This window comes from Notolepis coatsorum (genome assembly GCF_963971535.1).
Source record: "Notolepis coatsorum genome assembly, chromosome: 8".
Lineage (NCBI taxonomy): Eukaryota > Metazoa > Chordata > Actinopteri > Aulopiformes > Paralepididae > Notolepis > Notolepis coatsorum.
This window is the reverse complement of record NC_140172.1, coordinates 79,857,619-79,879,907: the sequence shown is the minus strand read 5'-3', so window position 1 is coordinate 79,879,907 and position 22,289 is coordinate 79,857,619. Positions and strand designations below refer to the sequence as shown.

The 22,289-nt window shown below is 44.2% G+C and overlaps 1 protein-coding gene across 3 annotated transcripts in view; it reads left to right on the top strand.

Annotated features, from left to right (window-relative positions):
- epas1b (endothelial PAS domain protein 1b) overlaps nt 1-22,289 on the top strand; it is a 641,397-nt gene that overhangs the window by 441,938 nt on the left and 177,170 nt on the right. For all 3 annotated transcript variants that reach the window (XM_084320767.1, XM_084320766.1, XM_084320765.1), the window contains exon 3: nt 68-213. In XM_084320767.1, coding sequence (XP_084176893.1) covers nt 68-213 — 146 coding nt within the window. The remainder of the gene's footprint in view (nt 1-67; nt 214-22,289) is intronic.

The window sequence follows — 22,289 nt, the reverse complement described above, 5'->3', positions numbered from 1 at the left end:
CTAATCAATAATTATATTCTACCATACATTTGATTTTGCATCTTGGTTCTGTCTCTGTGTCCTGAAGGCTGTGCCAGCAGAGAGTGTGTGGAGGACAGACAGATGGACAGTCTCTACCTGAAGACACTGGAGGGGTTTGTCACCGTGGTCACGTCTGACGGAGACGTGATATTTCTGTCCGAGAACATCAACAAGTACATGGGCCTCACGCAGGTACGGCATGTTGAACCATGGCATTCTAATGTTTCACTTTCCCTCGAGCAAGGGTGTAAAAAGTACCCAGAAATTATACTTTAAGTGAAAGTATGGGTACCGTCTCAAAAGTATCTGGCTAAAAACACACTTGAGTAAACGTCAAAAAGTTTCTACTTTTAAATGTACTTAAATACAAAAAAGTAAAAGTAAAAACTTTTTTTATGACTGTCTATTCTTCTGATAGCAGGTGTTTAATCAAAGATCCCCGCTTTCTAGTCTTGCACAAGGACCAATCAGCATGAGTATGGGCGGGTTAATTTTCCATTGATGGGGATTTGATTGACTGTTTTTAAATAAATTGCAGCCGCAGGATTAATAACGTTAACGTTAGTTCGGCCAGAGAAACAAATATACTTTTTTTGCATGGCCACCTTCATTTCACTATTGCTGCGTCCCAATTCTCCCCTTGGCCCTACCCCTTGGCCCTACGGCTCCGTTTTGCACGTTCCCGCGAAGTGTAGGGGTGTCCCATTTCACTTTGGATCAAGGAGTAGTGACGTTTCAGCCCTCCATATGGCCCTACAAACGGAGTCTCGATTTCAAGGGAGTGATGGCATTTCCCAGAATGCACTGCAAACCTTTCACAAATCTAAAGAAAAAGAAAATGGCGGAGAGGTCATGACAAACCAATAAAAAATTGCGAATTAACCGGTGGTTATCCTATAACCCTAGTTATATGATTATTGGCGAAGCGTCTTGCTTCGCCTATGGGATTGATTGATTGGACATTTTATTAACAGATTGCAGAATGGGTACAATACAGTACGGCTCAATACACACAATTGTTAACACATTGGTCGCCAACAATAGCGTAAATCGTTATTGCCCGCCATGCGTTGAACGCCAACAACGGCGTAATTTGTTGTTGGGATCAATATTTAATTTTTTCGCCATGACATTCATAATTCATCCAGCCTCCCTCCGGGACTGCACCGGCACCCTGTCTGATATTGCAACGTCTCAATACCGCCGCCTGGTGGATGATCGGGCGAGTTACACTCCACACCAAACCGGAAGTGGCGCTGGTGCATCGAGGAAATCCCTCCGGCAGTACTATCTTGTTACGTGGATCAAGAGAGACAATCGAGTGCATTGGGATCGCTTTCGAAATGCAATAATATATATGATTTCGGCGTTTATTGCGTCATACAAACGGGAAATGGATCTAGCAGATGGACGTCAAATATTTGGAATATTTTTCCTCCAGTCTCATCGACGAACGGTAAGAGGAATATAACGTTATTTTAAGCTTGATTGTCCATTTCTTTGTTTGCAATCCATCTGGTCAACATATCAACCCATACTAAATAAAGCCATTACTGACGATCAAGGAATTATAAACGACCCCCCCCCCTTTCCTTCACGCATGATGAAGCATAATGTATACCGATCATATACATTTGAATTTTTTAATATAGCGTGTATAGGAAAGAAACGCCAATCGAAAAAATCTATATGCTTCAGGGCCTATAACTTGCGTTTTTGGAATTACATCCGAATTTATTTATTTATTTTTTATTTTTTATTTTTTTTCTCCCATCCCACTGTTAGTCGTTATGCCAATTCCCAACCCCATTCCTGGTTGTTGCGCACTCCCCCCTACTGTTGGTCCGGGAGGCCGGAGACTGTCACATGCTTTCCTCCGACGCATGTGCAGCCAGCTGGCAGTCAGCCTGGCAGCGCAGATTCTCACCGGGAGAGTGTAACGTGTGGAAGGTCACACTACCTCCCTCCAGATCCTACCTTCGCTGTGCAGGCGCCCCGACCGAACTGTAGGAGTCCCTGTCCACAGCGCCCAGGACCCACCCATCAGCTTTCCCACCCCTAACACTGCCAATTGTGTTAGTATGAACGACCAGCCAAGCTGATAGCAACGCCGAGAGCTGGATTCGAACCCAGCATCTCCAGCATTGATGGCGAGCGCCTTGCCCACTACACCACCTAGCCGCCCCACATCAGAAAAGCTTAAAAACATACTTATATTCTCGACGGTATTAACACAACAATGTATGAATGAAAAAATATAACGTTCCCACATCCGGAACGATAGATACCCGATGTTGAATGGGCCATAGTAATGTCAATATAGCTATAATATTTAAAAAGTTATACCCCTGCAAAGAAGGTAAACATCTCCATAGGCTTACAGCGGTGGCAGACTGGGTATAATGATGGGCATACTGCGTGGCAATCAAAGTGGTAAGGCGATGCAGACCAGAGAAAGACTTTCGTCTTGTTTACATCAGGGTCCCCCATTTTCAATTCATCATAACAGTTATGACATACAGATAAACCAGTGTTTCCCCTACCATTGCCTTGGCGGGGCGACCCGCCCCGCCAACGGGATGCCCCGCCCCCCCAGAAAAACTATAATAAAAAAAAAAAAATTATATAAAAGATTAAATCTTATTTATTTTATTTTTTATAATATTTTTGAAAGTTTGCTTTAATCACAGTAACGTTGGCGAGCTAGCTAAATTATACATAAATCAGTTTTCATATAAATCAATCTTCACTAAGACTTTCAAACGGTGGTGCGGCATGGTCTACGGAGACGCAGAAAAAAGCTACCAAATCCATTCCAAGACAACCCCGAGACTGACTAGCGTTGCGCGTTGCGCGTAACACGTCTCAGTCTCTCTCTCTCTCTCTCTCTCTCTCTCTCTCTCTCTCTCTCTCTCTCTCTCCTTCAAGTAGCCAAACGTTACACTATAAAAACGAACTGGATAGTTGATATATGAACTTGCGTGCGTGCGTGCGTGTGTGCGCTCTGGTCTTTGGCAAGTTTGATAGTATTTACTATTTACTGAGGGTGGCCAGATAATGTTGATATTTAAACTTAAAAAATAATTATACAGAGAGAAGCTTCAGCAAGTACAAAACTCTGCTAACCGACAAAAGAGAATCCCTCACTGAGGAAAACACAAAGGCATAACCATCATGTATCACAATGGTGATGTCAGCCAGAGATGGGGAGAAGCTTAAACTTTTTTTTTTTATCCACTTGTTCTCCCATTTTACAATTTTTTTCTCCCATCCCAATTTTCATATCGTCCAATTCAACCCTCCCCTGTCTTCGAACGTTGTTTCTTGCCTCCCACAAGCCGGCTGCAATGTGGACTAAGTCATACATAGCACGAGTCCCCTCCGATACTCGAGGTAACAGCCGTCGCATCTTTTCACCTGCGCGGCTCGATCTTTCAGCGTCGGGGGCAGCGTTTCCGTTAGCCGGTAATTACCGGTATTTGACCGGCAAAATCTGTTGAAGTCCGACATATTTAATCTCTCCGGTCTTAATGTCCGGTGAAAATAATTCCCTGAGTCTAAGCACAATTTGATTATTTGAATTGTATTAAAATAGGCTAAAATTAAATAGCCTATGCGATGAACGAAACGATCATTACATTTGTTTCCTCGTTGCTTCTAATAATGACAACGACGTTGTCAGCGAGAGCTTAGTGCTGGGTGTGCGAACTTTTGTGAAGCTGCAGAGCCGGAGCAGCAGCAGCACAATGCAGTATTCCAGCAGTACTCCAATTCAGCCATTTTCAATTCAATGTTGGGTGGGGGGCGCTGCTGTGCGGTCCCCAGAAAAGAGCCAATAACAGCTGAATCAGCTGCTCTGCAGCGCCATACTCTTTGCAAATAAGTCGTTGCGAGGTGGAGAGAGTCGTCACGCAAACCCACGATAATGTTGCCGTCTCTCTCTGCCAAATTTCTCAGTTCTTCGCTTGATATAATTAATACAAATGTCCAATATAACGGAATTCGTTAGCTCATAAAAATGTGATTATAACAGACTGTTGTTTATTAATGTCGGGCGACTGCCCACAGACACCTATTTGATTTAAAGTCGGCAGCAGCACGAGTCTCGGGACTTATTTTATTTGGAATATAATGACTTTATACGCAAAGGTAGCCTAGTTTTAAGTAAAAATATTATAAATCTACATGCCTTGATGATGTCATTCTTTTGTTTTGTTGTCATTCTTTTGCCTATCAATTGTTTTTAAGCTCAATAAACTCTGACCGGAATTTATCTCATTTGACCGGTAGATTGAAATCTACCGGACACTGAGGCCGGCAACAATTTTTTCTAACGGAAACCCTGGTCGGGGGTCTGGGCTTTGGAGGGGCCGGCCCCCGTCGCTTCTTGATTCTACTGCACAGGCGCACCAACCGACCTGTAGGAGTCGCTGTCCACAGCGCCCGATCCCCACCCTTCAGTTTCCCTCCCCGTAATACGGCCAATGTGTATTACTGTGGACGACCAGCTAAACTGAAAGCAATGTGGAGAGCTGCGCCACGTAGCCACCCTGGGAGAAGCATGAACCTTTAAAGGACATCTCTTTGAAGTAAATTACATTTGACAGTTTTTTTCTGATTTCTTTTAACTAATTATTATTTTGTGTTATTTACCTATTTAATTATTATTTAGTTATTGCACTGCACTGGCAGTTGAACTGCATTGAACTGAACTGAATTGGAAAAAAGAAACCTCATAACCTAACTGGCACTGAACATTGAACTACACTGGCACTGTTTGCAGATGTACTGTTATTAAAGTTAGTTAAAAACATAATTTTGTATAGTTTTTTTTGGTTAAATCCAAAGGAAAAAATATAAAATCAGATAAATCCGAAACAGGAAAAGATAAAAACGGATTTCATCAGGCCCTAGTTAAGGTAAGTTAATAAATTCACTCTGAAAATCTGCTCCTCTCTGATAAACTGACTCTTTTGTCAGAGCGTCCAGTGTGCACTCTGAGCACTCTGAATTTCCGAACAACTTGAGTGTGCTCGCTCTGACACTGGTTGTAAATAGTTATGAGTGTTGTGTGCCTCCCTGTATTGTAAATAGTTCATATCTGTGTTGTCACTACTGTATGTATAATTATTTATGTGTTGTAAATAAATATTGTTAATATTTATTTACCTAATTTATGTGCAATCGTTTCATTTCAGCTGTAGAGAAATCCACCGATACTAACAACCGCCTTACTGTGCGCGTCAGTACTGTTACATCCATATATTTATGACATACAAGATATACACATTTACAGTACTGTTTAAGAGACAGCGTTTCTAAAAGAGAGTATACATTTGAGGGGGAGGAAAACAGATCGCTTCTTGGCCCTGTTTCAACGCATGGTTGACAAAATGCCAGAACAATAGTGTGGGTACTGTATTGGGGGGGGGGTAAATTAATTTATTAACCTTCGTGCACCCCACTAAAACACTGCACACGGTGTACCCTTTGGAACGTTTTCTGTCCCATGTACTTTGCATGTAATATATATATATTTACTTATGAATTTATTTAACTTTTTTTTTTATGAATACCATTATTAACTTCAGTCCTCAACATACATATAAAATATTCATTCATTTTCAGGATTTTAACCCCTTAAATACCAGTTTGTGTGATTGAAGCGTGGCTTATTTTCAAGACAAAAAACCGGTTAATTATTTTCCATCCCATAAATGCTAATGTAATTTTTTTTGGGGTGGGATTATGAGAGCCTGGAGTGTCGAAGATTGACAAAAAAAAAAGTTTGATACAAAAAAAAATGTTGTGCAGTGACACAGTGTAAAAAAATGTCCCTATTGACTCTCATGTTAAACACGCTTTTTTGAGAACGACGCCATTGCAGATTGAATTTAGAATTTTATAATTTTTTTCATCTAGGCCCTTTTATGGGAATTTACATATGCATGATTAAAAAAAAATTCAAGATGGCCGCATTGCGTCATCTATTTCCGGCAGCCACAGCTTGTGTGTTTAATGCTTATATCCTGCATACCGTTCAAAAAATATTTGTATCTAAAATAATTTGAGAATGTTTTATGGAGGCCTTAGTGTGGTGTGCATGTGTGTGTTGAGAAATTAATGTGCATGCATGTGGTCATTTGCAGCCATTATGTGAAAATAGCTAGTACACTGTACTAGTAATGGCTAGTTTTCACACACACACACACACACACACGCACGCACGCACACACACACACACACACACACACACACACACACACACACACACACACACACACACACACACACACACACACACACACACACACACGGATCCATGACGAAAACAACAGGAGCATTTGGATTGGTTCCTGACCAGAGCTCATTTGGTATGCCACGCCTCTTGTTTACCTGAAAGCACTTCCTATCTGTGAGCACATGTGCTTCTGCATGCTTAGTGAATGCTGAGTGAAATCCGATACCGTAGTCTAGAGCAGTGGTTCCCAAAGTCGGGTCGTGACCCAAAGGAGGGTCGCGAGCCGCCGCGGGTGGGTCGCCAGATTATTTCCAAAAAAAAAAAATCAAATATTTTTTTATTTATTTTTTGTCAGGCCACTGAACTTAGAAGCAGGCCAGGACAGTGTTTCTAGTTGCAGCAGCGCAATAGTTAGATAACCTAGGTGGGGAACAACCAGGAGATCACTGCAACTCACACAAGTTGGAGAACTATCTCTCTATCTCTCCCTCTCCCTCTCTCTCTCTCTCTCTCTCTCTCTCTCTCTCTCTCTCTCTCTCTCGCTCTCTCTCTCTCTATCTCTCTCTCTCTCTCTCTCTCTCTCTCTATCTCTCTCTCTCTCTCTCTCTCTCTCTCTCTCTCTCTCTCTCTCTCTCTCGCTTGCTCTCACACACACACACACACACACACAAAAGGAGCCGCATGTGATTGGTGGAGGCGGGACCCTTACAAAAAACTGTTGATGCTAATCATTGACACATGCTAGCCTGTAATAATCCCCCCCAGAAAAATCTACTTTGCATTTGATATATTGCAAATATATGCCATCAAACACAAAAAAACTGAAAATCCATCAAAATCAGTGTTGTTGCTAATCATACATATGCTAGCCTGTTTTTTAACAATAGTTTGTGATGCCATCACAAACACTGGCATTTAAATGGTACAAATAAAAAGATCCTGCACCAGAATGCAGGAAATTAAGTCTTTGTAACAAGAAATGTCCTGGTGGGGGACCCCCAGACCCCCTGCTTAAAAAGTGGCCTGACTGGGGCTATATTTTGCACTATATTTCCTGGCCTGAATGATTTCCCCAGTCCGGCCCTGGTTAAAAGCCTCCAATGCTTATTAGTGTGTGTGTTTGAACGTGTGCATGTTTCAACCATAGATTTCCATTTATTAAAAAATAATAATAAATTGTGCGTGCGTGCGTGCGTGTGTGCCTGCGTGCGTGTGTGCCTGCGTGCACGGACCGGAGCCACTGTGAGAAAACCAGCAGCATGCACAGTGCACCCACCCCTCCCCAGACAGCCGACACACAGGCATAGGGAGCAGCAGATCTGACATCCTGCCTGCATTTTGACATTTTGCAGCCATTTTCACATTATGGCTGCAAATGACCACATGCATGCACATTCATTTCTCAACATGCATGCACACCACACTAAGACCTTCATAAAACATTCTCAAATTATTTTAGATAAATACCCTTAAAGGGGCCTAGATGAAAAAATTCAATTTTTTTTTAAATTCAATCTGCAATGGTGTCGTTTTCAAAAAACGTGTTTTAACCTGTTTAACATGGGAGTCAATTGGGAAGTTTTTTGTCCCAGGGGTACAATGTGCGCAGTGTTTTTTTTTGCAGGGCAAACTATAGGGTAAAAAAATGTATGCAGACTTCAACCTTTGCCCCAGAAAAACTGCCTGACTTATTTTCAGTGGATATGCAATAAATCAAGACAAGGTTATCCCAAGTACAGTATGTACATTATCTACAGTTGGGACGTTTTTTGTCCCAGGGGTGCAGGAAGGTAATGTATTTTCTACAATTGATAATATTTGCAGTGGATTTGTATTATCTTTACATATACATGCGAATTACTAGAATTTATATCAAGAGAACCTAGAAGTAAAAAGTTAATATATGTACTACCAGTACCATGTAACACACTGCAGTGTATTAACCTGCAATACCATGTTGTACCCTGTACTACCATGGTCATATTCTGTTGTATCATGTAGTACGCTATACTGCCATGTAGTACCATGCAATACCACGTAGTACTACTGTATATGCTTTATTATAGTCTCACCCATTAATTTTCTATTTGACTGACATACTGTATGAATATAAAGAACCTGACTAACATTTTATTAAACTTATGCTACAAAATAACAACACAAAATGTCAAGAGTTTGATACCAAAAACCTTTTTATATACAAGCATACACACTGAAGACATTCGTTATAATGTACATGGTATGCAGAGCAAGCTTCATGGTCCTTCTGATGTAAGCTGCCTGTGAGTAATGTAAACAGTCGGCATGTGAGTGAGTTGCGTCATTACGCTGTCTGCAACTGAGTGCTATTGCTGTCCCATTTCGTAGTGCAATTCACCCCTTGTGGCTCCGCTCTGAAGGGTGACTCGAGGGGTAGGGCCAAGCCGTAGGGCCAAGGGGAGGAATGGGACGCAGCATATATGTCTTGTGTATGTGACGAATAAATCTCTTGAATCATATGCGCGCGCATGCGCATAAATGTTCCCTTGTGTGCAGAACAGCTCCGACCAGCATTTTTATGATTAGAATGAGTATTATGCATAAATAGTAGGAAAGATGTTTGTATAAGAAATTACTAGTTTTAGTTTAGTTTTTGTAAATATTGCCTTGAAATAGAGAAGCTGAGGGCGGCTGGGTGGCGCAGCGGAGATTGCGCGCGTCACCAATGCGAGAGACTCCGGTCTCGAATCCGGGTGTCAGCATTGCCTCCGGCTTGGGCCAGCCGTCATACTAACTCATTTGACTGAGTTAGCGGGAGGGAAGTCGATGGGGTGGTAATCTGGCGTTGTGGACAGCGACTCCTACAGGTCAGGTCAGGGAGCGTGTATGCCTTCTACAACGCTGTTCCAGTTCCGCGTTGCCGTTTTGCGCTCTGATTGGCCGAGCACGCGCATGTGCATGAGCCGCGACGCGGCCCTCAGCCAGGCAGCAATACTAAGCTCCAGTTAACCAAATTTATACCGTAAGCAATCATTAAAAAAATATACAGTTAACTGGAATATGTTGTTTCCTGAATTTCCCCAAGGGGATCAATAAAGGAATATCTTATCTTATCTTATCTTTACACATATGTTGGATTATGTAATTGGTTTGTCATGACAAACCAATAAAAAATCGTGCGACTCGGCCTTCATTGCCGCCTTTGCGGCTGCGTTGTGGGTCCACAACCCTCCGTGCTGCGATAAGGCTTTCGCCAGCGGGGAGAGTATGCTGCCGCGAGCGGCATTGCTGAGCTCGCCATGGTGTCTGCTGGACGAAGCCAGAGACAGTCTTATTATGGGGCTTATGCCGAGATGCAGTACAACACAACAGTGAACACATAGTTGCAATGCATCTGTCAGTCGTACTTAACTATGTTACTGTTGTGTTACTGCTTCGCGGCATAAGCCCCATAATACTCTCCCCGCTGTTGAAAGCCGGAGCACGGAGGGGCGTTGATGAGCGCAGCGATGCCGCTCGCGGCGCCTACTCTCCCGGCTGGCGAAAGCCTTATCGCAGCACGCCGGATGGGCTTGTCGCGGCTCATGCGCATGCGCGCGCTCGGCCAATCAGAGCGCAAAACGGCAACACGGAACTGGAACAGTGTTGTAGAAGGCATACACGCGGTCAGGGCGCCTGCACAGCAAAAGACAGGAAGTGGTGAAGGCAGTGTGACCTCCCATGCATTACACTTCACCAATGAGAGTCCGCGCTGTCAGGTGAAAAAAGAGCCACTGGCTGTCTCCGCATGTGTCGGAGGAAGCATGTGGTAGACCTCAGGGCTCCCTTGACCGACCAGTAGGGGGCCCATGTGCACAACGACCAGGTAGGGGAGGGATGAATTGGCATAACGACTAAATTGGGATGGGAGGAAAAGCACAGAAAAATCTGGTGGAGAAAAAAAGGATACAACATTTTTTTAAATTAAATAGAGAAGGTAGCAGGATGTTAGCCTTCAATATATAAAGAAATTATATTGTCAACAGATATGGTGGAAAGTAGGGCTGACCTTCGAAGCTTTTTTTGGCAATCGAAGCTTCGGGGCCGAGCTTCGATTTTAATTCGAAGCTTCAAAAAAAAAAAAAAAAAATTCTTATGTTGTAGGACTTGTACAGCACTTTCGTAAACTTTGTTGTTTTTAAATGTGCTCTATAAATAAAGTGGGTTGGATTAATTAATTAAGTAGCCCCTTTCGTGACTGTGACGCATCCAACAAGGTTTCACTCGGCTGTGTGATTTAATTCAAGGTGGATCGCTGTTGTCGTTTGAACAACTTCAGATTTCATTGGAACTACCAATCCCCCAAATCAAGAATGTTTAAGATGAATGAAGTAAGATGTGTAATTTTGATTATTTGAAATATGGCCTGTGTAGACTAAACTATGCACAGAATTATGTCAGTCTACAAGGTCCGGATTCTACATGGTCCGGCAATAGTAGACCTTGTAGACTCCACTACAGACAGTTCATGCATTTTTAAGAAGGGCAACTTCCACAAAAAAACAAAGAACTCACCAAAACATCTCAGTAGCACCTTATCTAAATGTTATATTTCATATATGGAGATTCATATTTATTTATGTATTGCATGCATTTCTACATTTTATTTCCTATTTTGTTTATTCATCCCAGTATCTTTCTTTCTTATGTGTGGAATTCTACAAGGCGTGCGCACACACACACACACACACACACACACACACACGCACACACACACACACACACACAAACACACACACACCTACACACCTACACACACACACACACACACACACACACACACACACACACACACACACACACACACACACACACACACACACACACACTTACATTTAGTCATTTAGCTGACGCTTTTATCCAAAGCGACTTACAAGTTCTGTACGACAAGACAGCAAGAAGGGTACAACTCTATCAGCTGAGTAACAATGTTAATTTAGTTTATTAGGACAAGTGCATGACAGTAAGGTTAGTCATGGTTAGATTTTTTTTTTTTTTTTTTATCATTTCAGATATTGGTTGAAGAAGTGAGTCTTTAGTCGACAGCGAAAGATTGGACGGGATTCGGCTGTCCTAACTGGGATGCCTGTACGTTAATGCCAAGCAAGCAGTGCAAAAATGCTTCCGCATTCGTCACCGCACGCTAGTGCGGTAAAGCGCCCTTCTTTTCAGACAAATGCTACCGTGCGTGCACCGGCGGCGGCGTGCTCGCTCAGGTGCGTGCGTGCGCCGGCGTGCTCGCGCGAGGTGCCCGCGCATGCGACACGAGCGGAGCTCAATATATATCAGTCACCGCCCCTTATTCAGTATCTAGCAAATAGCTCAATTGGCTAGGACACATGGCTGTGGATCCTATGGCTTGTTTGCTGGCGAGTTCGAATCCCATCGAAAATATTTTTTAACGTGATTTTTTTTTAACGTGTATTCTTTCGCCGATTAAGGTTAGGCATTGTTTCGGAGTTGGTTAAGGTTAGAACGGTTAAGTTTAGGCGCTGTTAAGGAGCTGGTTAAGGTTAGAGTTTGTCAAAGAGAATGGCAATATAATTTCTAAGGTTAAGGTTAAGGTTAGGCATTGTTTCGGAGTTGGTTAAGGTTAGAACGGTTAAGTTTAGGCGTTGTTAAGGAGCTGGTTAAGGTTAGAGTTTGTCAAAGAGAATGGCAATAGACAGCCTATTTCCGCGCGACCTGGGCGCTGGGCGGCGGAAAATGAAAGGCGCATTACTGCATGCCACTACGGCAAATTTTTGCACTGCTTGCTTGGCATAAAGCTACACGCAACTGGGATGGGTAGTTCACACACACACACACACACACACACACACACACACACACACACACACACACACACACACACACACACACACACACACACACACACAATCGAAGTAAAAAATTTTTTTTGAAAAAATTTCTTTAAAATAAATTTATATATATATATATATTTCTTTAACTTCGTTTTTTTTTTTAATGTTCGAAGCTTGTGCCATCGAACGAAGCTTCGAAGCTTCGAAGTATTTAAGACAGCCCTAGTGGAAAGACAAACAATGTTTTAAATATAATTGTAGTTACAATTTCTTTAATTGAATTAACTTAAACTAAAAGTAAATACAAACTAAATTAACAATGTTACATTGTTAATTTAGTTTGCATTTACTTTTAGTTTAAGTTAATTCAATTAAAGAAATTGTTTTACACACACAAACACAAAAGCAAACTTAAAATAATCAGACAACTTGTGTTTAGGCCTACTTGAAGTTCTTTATTTTGAGAAGGAAAAAAACATCACTTACATTTTTTCAATGTAATTTGTTTCACAACAGTGGTTTTAAAACAGTCAAGCAAGCCCCCACCAATGGGTACACTAAGACCTGGTTTATCAAAGCTATTTAATCAATATTTGCCTTTGTTGAAAATGGTACAACTTAGGTACAACCTTCCAGTCGGGACCATTTGTCACATAGTGAGAGGTTCCACAGCTCAAGTATACCCCCACCAATTGGTACTGGGCTTGTATTTAGGTTTTGCTCTTCTTGTTCTCTTGTCCTCAGCTGAGCGATGTGCTCTCAGCCAAGTTGTGACATATGTTGCTGGATCCCAGAACCTTCGAGGTGGCCACGTTGATCACAATGAACATCAAAGATGCTACCCGTGAAATCATTGTTTGACGTATTTTTTTTTATTAGTGATTTGAATTCATATTTCATCAATCGTGCCTCACGCTAGTGTTGCCTACTCTCTCTGAGCTCAATTGGGAAAATACCACCCCCTATCGTCTCTCCCTGTGTAACTGCACCCCATTGGTTTAGACTGATGGGGGGGGGGGCGGTCCAGCCTCCTCATGTTACTCTCCGGCGAGGCATCTGAAGAGATCCAAGTTGATCGACCCTCAGAACAGCGTGGATTATGTATTTCCAGTACCCAACGCTGAATCAATAAACGCGATCGATATTTGGAATGGCGATCAGGAATTGGAATAATCTTTTTGGATAACATCTGATCTGAGGTAAGCAATTTATTTTATTAGTCTTGGGGTAATCGGATCTATTTTGACCTATATATCAACGTGTGCCCTATGTGTGTGTGTGTGTGCGCGCTGATCAGGAAATGAGATAATATATTTTTCAGATCGCTTCTCTAGCGTGCATAAGTACACATATACTATCGATAATCTAGCGTTTATTTGAAAACGATTAATAAATAGGCCGGAAAAATGACAACGTTTTTTGTGTATGCCAGAATATTCCAGTAAATGCCGTTTATCACGGAATCTATATATTTTCCTGAAAAACGAGGGCTTTTCAAAATGCTATAAAACGGAAATGAACCGATTTCAAAAACAATCCGTCTCGACAATGTTGACTGCAAACAAGTCATTGATAAGCGACGGGCAGATTAGACACATAGCCATAATTTAAAATGGAGATTATGCGTTTAGAGCGCTATCATTGAAGTGGGTGGTGGCATCCAACGATAAATAGTGCATGCCACGCTGGCAATCAAATATTTTGCACAGATGCCTTATTTCCACCTCTCCAAATCCTAGTGGCATTTCTTTTGGCCAGCTTTTACATTCAAGAACTTGGAGTTGTGCAAGCAATACAACATACTGTGCTTCAGACTCTTTCTGTGCCACTAATGATGACCCCTTAAAAGATGCAGTGGTGAACAACCGATTGGTTAGATTATTGCTCAGACTTCTGATAAACTGTTTCCGGTTGATGGAAACCATTTTTGGTCTGTCTGTCAGATCAACTGTGCCAAATTTACCGTATTTTACTGCAGTTTCAGCTTCAAGGACTTTGTTGCCTTGTTTTTCTCCCATTGCATCAATGAATTTATTGCAACGTCTCATACGTTTGTCTGCAGAGGTTAGTGTCATTTGGCGGTTTTGCAGAGCTTCTGAAAGAATGCTTAACTCACTTAGGGTGTCGTACAGCAGTGCTAAATCGAGCAAAAACTGATATGAAGTCATTTTCCTGAATAGACCTTCATATGTTTTCTTATCAGAGCTCTGTCGTCTCTCATATGTCATTGCCAGGCTGAAGTGAGCACAAAGTGTGTCATAACCATCCCACACTGCACACACTGTGCGGAAAGAACTGGATACCATCTTGTGTCTAGCACACGGCCAATTCGTCTCACTTGTTTTTCCAGGCTGGCTGCACACACTTTCAGTTGCTCTTGGTTTAGGGCTGATCTACTGTACACAGTATACAATTTATCCATAAACATCTGGAAATGGTTCATAGCTGTGATATCATTAACTGTGTCACCTACAGCAAGTTCCAGCCGGTGATTTAAGCAATGCCAGTACAATATATTAGGATATAGTTCAGACAGTTTTGCAGCTATACCAGCTTTGCGTCCCAACATGACACTGGCTCCATCACTTGCAAATGCAACCAAGTGCTTCTTCAAATATGCATCATCAAAGCCATGTTCACTGAGGCATTTCAACAGATGGTGCATAATTGTTTCTGCTTTTTGGTTGGGAAGTTCAATCAGATCTAAAAATAAGAACTCTGGGTCCAGGTGCTTGTCATTTTCAGCTTTGAGGTACACAATCAGTGTAGTTTTATCACCAAGGGTAGTTGACTCATCAATCAGAACTGAAATTGTATCTTCTATGGATTATATGTGTTTGCCAAATTTTTGGCGCATTTCTGCACCTATATGCTTGGTGATGTTTGTTGCACTCTCTCTTGAGTGCAAGCTGAAGCCAGTGTCACACCCAGTTTCCTCTAGTAAATCCAGCATCTTAACACTAAACGGGAACTCCACTTTTTTTGGAAATTAGCTTATTTAACATCTTCCCTGGAGTTAGACAAGAAGATGCATACCTTTTTTGTCTCTGTGCGTGCATTTTAGCTTTGGGAATAGACGCTCCGTTAGCATAGCTTAGCTTCATCACTGGAAGTGAGGCAGGACAGTAGCCTTACAGTGCCTTACAGTGTATTGCAAGGTCTGACATTGACCAAACTTGATATGCATGACCTTGGTGGGCTCTAGGTCAACTCCTGAAAAGGGGGTCAATGTCAGACTTTGCAATCAAAAGTTAGGGGGCTAATAACCCTTGCCATAATTTCAGTGCGCCCCCTAACTTTTGATTGCAAGGTCTGACATTGACCCCCTTTTCAGGAGTTGACCTAGAGCCCACCAAGGTCATGCATATCAAGTTTGGTCAATGTCAGACCTTGCAATACACTGTAAGGCTACTGTCCTGCCTCACTTCCAGTGATGAAGCTAAGCTATGCTAACGGAGCGTCTATTCCCAAAGCTAAAATGCACGCACAGAGACAAAAAAGGTATGCATCTTCTTGTCTAACTCCAGGGAAGATGTTAAATAAGCTAATTTCCAAAAAAAGTGGAGTTCCCCTTTAACACTATCTGAAAACGGCATGTCCTCCTCTGCTAAAAAGTACACAGCCTTGAAAACATTATGTGTAGCCATCAGTTCTGATACGAGCATAGTGTCAGTGGATTTCTCAATTCTCATTTTTTTTGCCTCATTGACAATGCGTTCTGCTTGGCAATGCGCAGCTGAGGTGTGGTGGGAACACACCTTTTTCCTGAGAGACAGCAGCATAGCAGCTTTTACTGTTCCACTGTGTGTGATCTCGTAGTCCATTCTGCTGCCAATCGTTGACCTTGGCTTTTGAAGACAGATAATTTCGTAATGGCTGAGCACACTTTGCAACCGAACTTCCCATCTTTACAATCGAGCCACGGGTAGTTGGCCTGTCGTTCTTTCCACATCTTGTCTGACCATAGGTCATGTATCGTGAAGATGTACTGGAATCAGGTTGAACAATTCCATCTCCCTGCTGAAAAAACAAACAAAGACAGAAAAAAACATCAAAACACATTTCCAGCATAAGACAATGACACTAATTGCCTCTATGGATGGAATGCAACACATTTCATGGCAATCACACACAGACCATCGTTCACACCAAACTTGATGAGGGGGCAGGGATCTCTGTTCCAACTATCCACTCCACTCTACACAGTAAAATAATTATTCTGTTAAGAAGACATTATTGTTACTTTACTTACATTATTTCTGTCATTCAGTGATGGTGGCACTGGAGCTGTTTGGGTACTTTTTGTAGGCATGGGCAATGTTCCCTCTAAGCTGCGCCCGTGCACGCATGCACATGGCCAAACACTCCGGCGCACATCTGAAATCTGTCGCGCACAGAAACGTTTGTGTAAAAAAATAAAAAAGACGTTTGTTTGGATGCACGTAATTCACACGTTCTGGGTTGGCTAGCTCTTCGATACGATCCAACCTATTGCGTGGCACCACAGAGAGACGTTTTAGTATCGCGTCTGTGATTTGCCTAAACGTTTGGCGCTTCCTGAATCTGCAGCAGCCGTAGTGGACGGGCGAGTGCGAGACAGTAAAATAATAATGACGACTAGTCAGTCAGCCTCCTACACGACTCACACCGCCACCGCCAACGCAGCCAAAGTAAGGAGGAAAGTGCTCTCTTTTAAGACTGAATGGCTGGCGCAGTTTGTGCAAATAGACGGACAACATGTGCAACTGGGAGATGTTTTTTCTTTTTCGGAGGAGAAAGGAGTTCTCTGCAAAACATGTTGCGAGGCAAAAATTTCAGTTGACTTTTCTGAAGGGAAAAAATAGGACGAATGGAATATGGACTACATTTGTGGGACATTTCAAGCGTCCAGTGCAGACTGTGAAAGAGGGTTTAACTTGATGAATCGTATCAAAACAACATCAAGAAATCGTCTTGAAGTGGAACATCTAGACGAGTTGATGCGAATCAAGTCAAGGCTGCAAGCAGACACAGACGGTGCCACCACCATCAGCCTGGACAAGGTGTACAACCACTGGAGAACTGAGAAGGACAGACGGGAAAGATAAGGTAACATATTAGTTCCTGATCAGATATGTGCGTGTTATACTGTCTGTCACTCATTAGGAATTATCATCTAAATCATTAAGGGACTGTCTACACGAGCGCTGGGTTTAATGTAACCGTGATTGTATGTGCGCAGTTGCACTGTTCGCCCACACACAACCGGGGTTTTGCTACACTGCAACCACGGTCTTTGAAAACCGGAGTCCAGGGTGAAGTTTTGCGCACATCCCGGTTTCAGTGGGTGCGTGTGGGTATAGCAACCGAGGTTATTCCCAGTGTTTACAGCAGAGCTGTCCCAAGCAGTGGCGGCCGGTGCATTCTTCTCCATGAGGGGCGCTATACCAAACATTTTGCAAGCATGTACCACGCATTGACGAATATTTAAGTAGGTACAACTATCACCATTGCCATCAATCAATATATGATCACAGTCAGTCAAATGCAGCCACGCTTCCAATATGCCCTACACCAGGGGTAGGCAACCCTAGGCACGCGTGCCTGCATAGGCACGCAGGGGAATTTTCATAGGCACAGGGAGCAGCAGTAAAAATAAAAATATAATTATAATTTTCTTTATTTTTTTTAATATTATAGTGAAATATTTTGCACTGTTGTTGCATTTATCTTGTTGAAATCCTCCCACAGGTTCTTTTTACTACCACATATTTAATTGAGACCCTTTATTTGTTTATTATTTCAATTTAGCTGGAAATACATTGCTACATCATTCAGTAACATTTGCAGAGCCTTATAACAAAAACATTATTACGGTCACTGTTACGAAGGATCAGATTAAACCGAATATATATATTTATTGATTGATATATATTGCATAATATTTGTATATCGTTTGATATCCCTTGTGTATTCCTTGTACATATACACGGAATATCCCTTTAGCCTAGTACAGACCATAATATTTCGTTCTCCTATTGGACAGCGGTCCCTTAGGCGCCATTGCCATACCTCCAAGGTCTGGTTCAAAGTCACCGCCAAAGACTTGCCTGGACATGAACGGTTCTGCGCAAGGATATGAGACAGGAATAAAGCTGGTACTAGTTTGTTCACCTAACGTATTAATACGGCGTAGGTGAATACAGAAGTAGAGTTACCCAATAAGTTGAAGCCTCACCCACGATACAACGTGCAGTGAAGTATGGCCTGTTTGGCCCCAAATAGAGCATTGAGACCGCGTGCAAATTAATAACTGAAGTATCAGAGTTTAACGCTGTACCGTCGAGTTCGACCTATTCTATTAATTCAGTAATAGTCTATTTATGTATAGTGTATCGTGCGGCTACCGTTCTACAGTGACCAGCATCACCAACGTTTCCTCGTACCAGCTAGTGTGCTTATCCAGGCTGGGCTGCTTCACCCGAGGAGCCCTAGACGAGGACCGTGTGGATCATGTACACTGGATAACCTACCGACGACTGCATAGCCCTTTTCGGCTGGATTATATTTGCTTTTGGTCCTGTAATTGATGGAGCGGAGAATCGCCTACACCCACAATTGTGTGGGATTTACCCTGTGAGGAGCCACGTCGAGCCCGCCTCTCAGAAGCCTGAGGCCGGCTAGCTTTCTTCCATGCGGAGCTGCATGCTACGGAGAACAGCTGTATTCGTCTGCGGATCAAGATATTATTGCACCGTCTCCTGTACTTGGAGTCTCTTTATCATCGTTGACCCAGACTCTACTACCGACAAATCCTCTCCCCTTGCTGGCTTACGACCGGAGGGACCCTACCAGTATCTCCCGCTATCTTACCAGAGTACCATAGATATAATTCCTAAGATTCAGGTTGTATTATTATCTCCTGCGTAATATGAGAATGGACATACGCTATTGATTTGCTTACGCACATTCCTTTGCCTTATAAGCGCATCCAAAGTAAAGTATATTATGTACTATCATTGCTGCTAATAAATACTTAAACCCAGTTTTGTGTGGAACCGAGTCATTGTGGGAAGTGTTCATCATAAGATACCTGTGTACTGTATGGCCAGTAGTAATGTACATAAGACAGTAGTGGTTTAATGATACCATACTTATTAATACAGTCAGGGAATTGTACCCCTCAGTTACAATTGGTCCTTCGAGCCGGAGGGTAACTAGCGTAATATTAATATAGTGGTATTAATATTGACATGGCCAATGATGAACACAAACGGTTCTCCTAAAATAGATCGCCTGCAGCGTAGACGGCAGACACCTCAGTACTTAGAGGATTACGTTGCCAGTATACTACCTAGCTTTCTACAGACGTTAAACGCGGAAAAAGTAGATAGTAAAATTATGTCCGACCCTACCGACCAGGCTACCCCGCCAGTAGAGACCCTAGTGGGTTCTAACGTAACTGACCAAGCTCACGGTGGGGACCAGGAGGGACCTGACATGACTTTACCCCCCGCCAAGACCGAAGAAGTAGTCCCCGGAGAGCTCCAGGATAAAGAAAGCCCTCCAGGGATGGAACCCGACCCACCACAAGAAGGGACGCGCACCCCGGAGATGGATCTCCTCGATACGCCACAGGAGAACGGATCTCCAACGAGTACTACCAGGAGCAGATCACCTCAACCAGCATCTTCCCCCAGCGAGGCGGACAAGATGCTGGCGCAGGCCTTTATCGCCAGCCTGGCAGCCTCAACCGAGCGCGATCGACTCCAAGCACAGACGCTTAGCGAGCGCGAACATTCTTCCATGGAAAGAGAACGCCTTCAAGCGCAGCAACGAAGTGACGAAGACCGCATACGCCTAGAGATTAGACGCCTCCAGACGGAAGAGAATATGGGAAGAGACCGCGCCGAAGCCCAGCGCGCCGCCGCCGAAGCCCAGCGCGCCGCCGCCGGTGCCCAACGACAAGCAGAGCGCGACCTCGCTCTCACCAAGCGCGAAGCCGAGCGCGACCGATTACAAGCGCAGATAATGGAGCAGCTGATTACCAGGGCAACCCCCCCTCCCTCCGCACGGGGCTCCAGGGCCTCGTCAAGACAAGGGTCAAGGGCACCCTCCCCTACCCGATCAAGCGACCCTGAGCCCGACCACCAGAGAGAGCCTATACCCCTCTCCGAACCCCTTCTCCGACCGGTCCAAGCGAGACCCAGCTACAGGGAAGAACCGGTCTATACCGCGGAGAGGCTAAATAGACGACTACAGGATCTAGATGACCTGCCAGAGGAAGAAGAAGAGGGAGAGGAGGAGAGTCAAGCCCAACAGCATCACAGTACTCCACAGGACCAGGAGGTCCAGTACAGCCCAGACTTTACCCCCGCGGCTCTGCGCTACAGACCCCCGACTCAATTCACGGGTGAGCTTGACGCACGACCAGCCCCGAGGAACAGCACCTGGGTACGCGGGCCTTGGTACCCAGCAGGTACCAGCCCACCACGACACGTAAGAGGAGACTCGCCTAGGAGGCCTCTCCTCCAACGCTCACCGATGTGCCAGCCATCCATGGCATCGTACCTTGGCACACCGACGTTCCCGGACTTCACACACGAGAACAGAGCACAGTACACAGAGCTACGAATGTGCTTAGAGACAATGATGTCCGATGTAGCTGATGAACCGTACAAATATGCTATCCTACTCAAGCACCTCAAGGTGCCCCGAGCGCACAATATAGCGCTGGCATATTCCACCTCTACTACCCCATACACCGCGGCTCTAGCAGCACTCGACCAAAGATATGGACGCATATGGGACTACGTAATACAAGAGATAAGGAATATTGACCGTCTACCCCCAGCCACAGACAATCGTTCACTAGATGACCTGTCTATCAAGGTACAATCCCTGGTAGGGATGCTGGGGGCGCAAAAGGAAAAGGGTATGTACGAACTGCACGCAAACTCTAATGTCGAGAGGATTTTAGAGAAGCTTCCGCCCGCCCGACAAGAGAGCGCTTCAGGCGGCAAAGAGACCACCGTGATCCTAACGGTCCCGAGCCATCCCTCCTAGACCTAGCCGACTTCCTGGCGAGAGAAGTCAACAGCCTACGGTTGGATACGTTCGTGCGGAGCACACCAAGCTCCAGAGAGGGACCTAGGAGAGCAAACGATGGCCGCAGACTGGTGACCGCAGCCACAAGACCCACAGTACCCCCTTGATGAAAGAGAAGTGGAAGATTGTGTGCCCGTACTGCGAAAAGGAACACTGGCTGTCACACTGTGACACGTTCAAGAAGATGACCGCCGACGAGGTGAGTCAATGGATAAAGTCCAACCGACGCTGTTACCGATGTGCGCGCAGTCACATGGCAGCCGATTGCCGCTTAAAGAAGAGGTGTAGTCGGTGTGACGGAGCCCACTTGGACGTCCTACATGACAGTAACAGAAGAAAGCCTGCACCCTCAAGCAGCACAAAGGCAAGTGTTATGTACATTGACCCCGCCAGCAGCGGGGGCGCCCGGTTGCTCTTGAAGGTGGTCCGCGTAACATTGAGTTACCAAGACAAGGTCATGGACACCTACGCCGTCATTGACGATGGGTCAAAGAAGACCCTTCTCCTCGCGTCCGCTGCGGCCCAGCTGGGGCTGCGGGGGAGCGAAGAAACGATGACGATTCGGACAATAAGAAGAGACCTAAAGACGATAAAGGGCGAGAATGTCTCCTTCACTATCGCAGCAAGCGGGCAGCCAGAGAGACGGTATAGGATCACTAACGCTTTCACCAGCCAAGACATAGGCCTGTCGCAGTACACCTACCCCATTGCCAAGCTGATGGATAAATATGTGCACCTGCGTCAACTACCTATACCGCTCATAGACGGTGCCACCCCGACCCTGCTGATAGGATCCGACCATGCACACCTCATCGTCCCGATGGACCGGGTCCACACTGGGCCCAGAGGCTGTCCTGCAGCAGTCGAGACCCGCCTAGGATGGACACTACAAGGCCCCCTCGCTAGGTCTCCTAACCGAACAGCAGCCACTAGCTGCCTCCACTCCAGAGTGACAGAAGAAGACACCACCCTCCTACAGCATGTCGAGAGGCTATGGACACTAGAGACAATGCCCTTTAAGAACGAAAAGAAAGACATTCGTTCCAAGGAAGACATTTATGCTATAGCCCTCCTCGAGCGGGGGACAAAGAGAGTCAAAGTCAATGGAGTGATGAGAT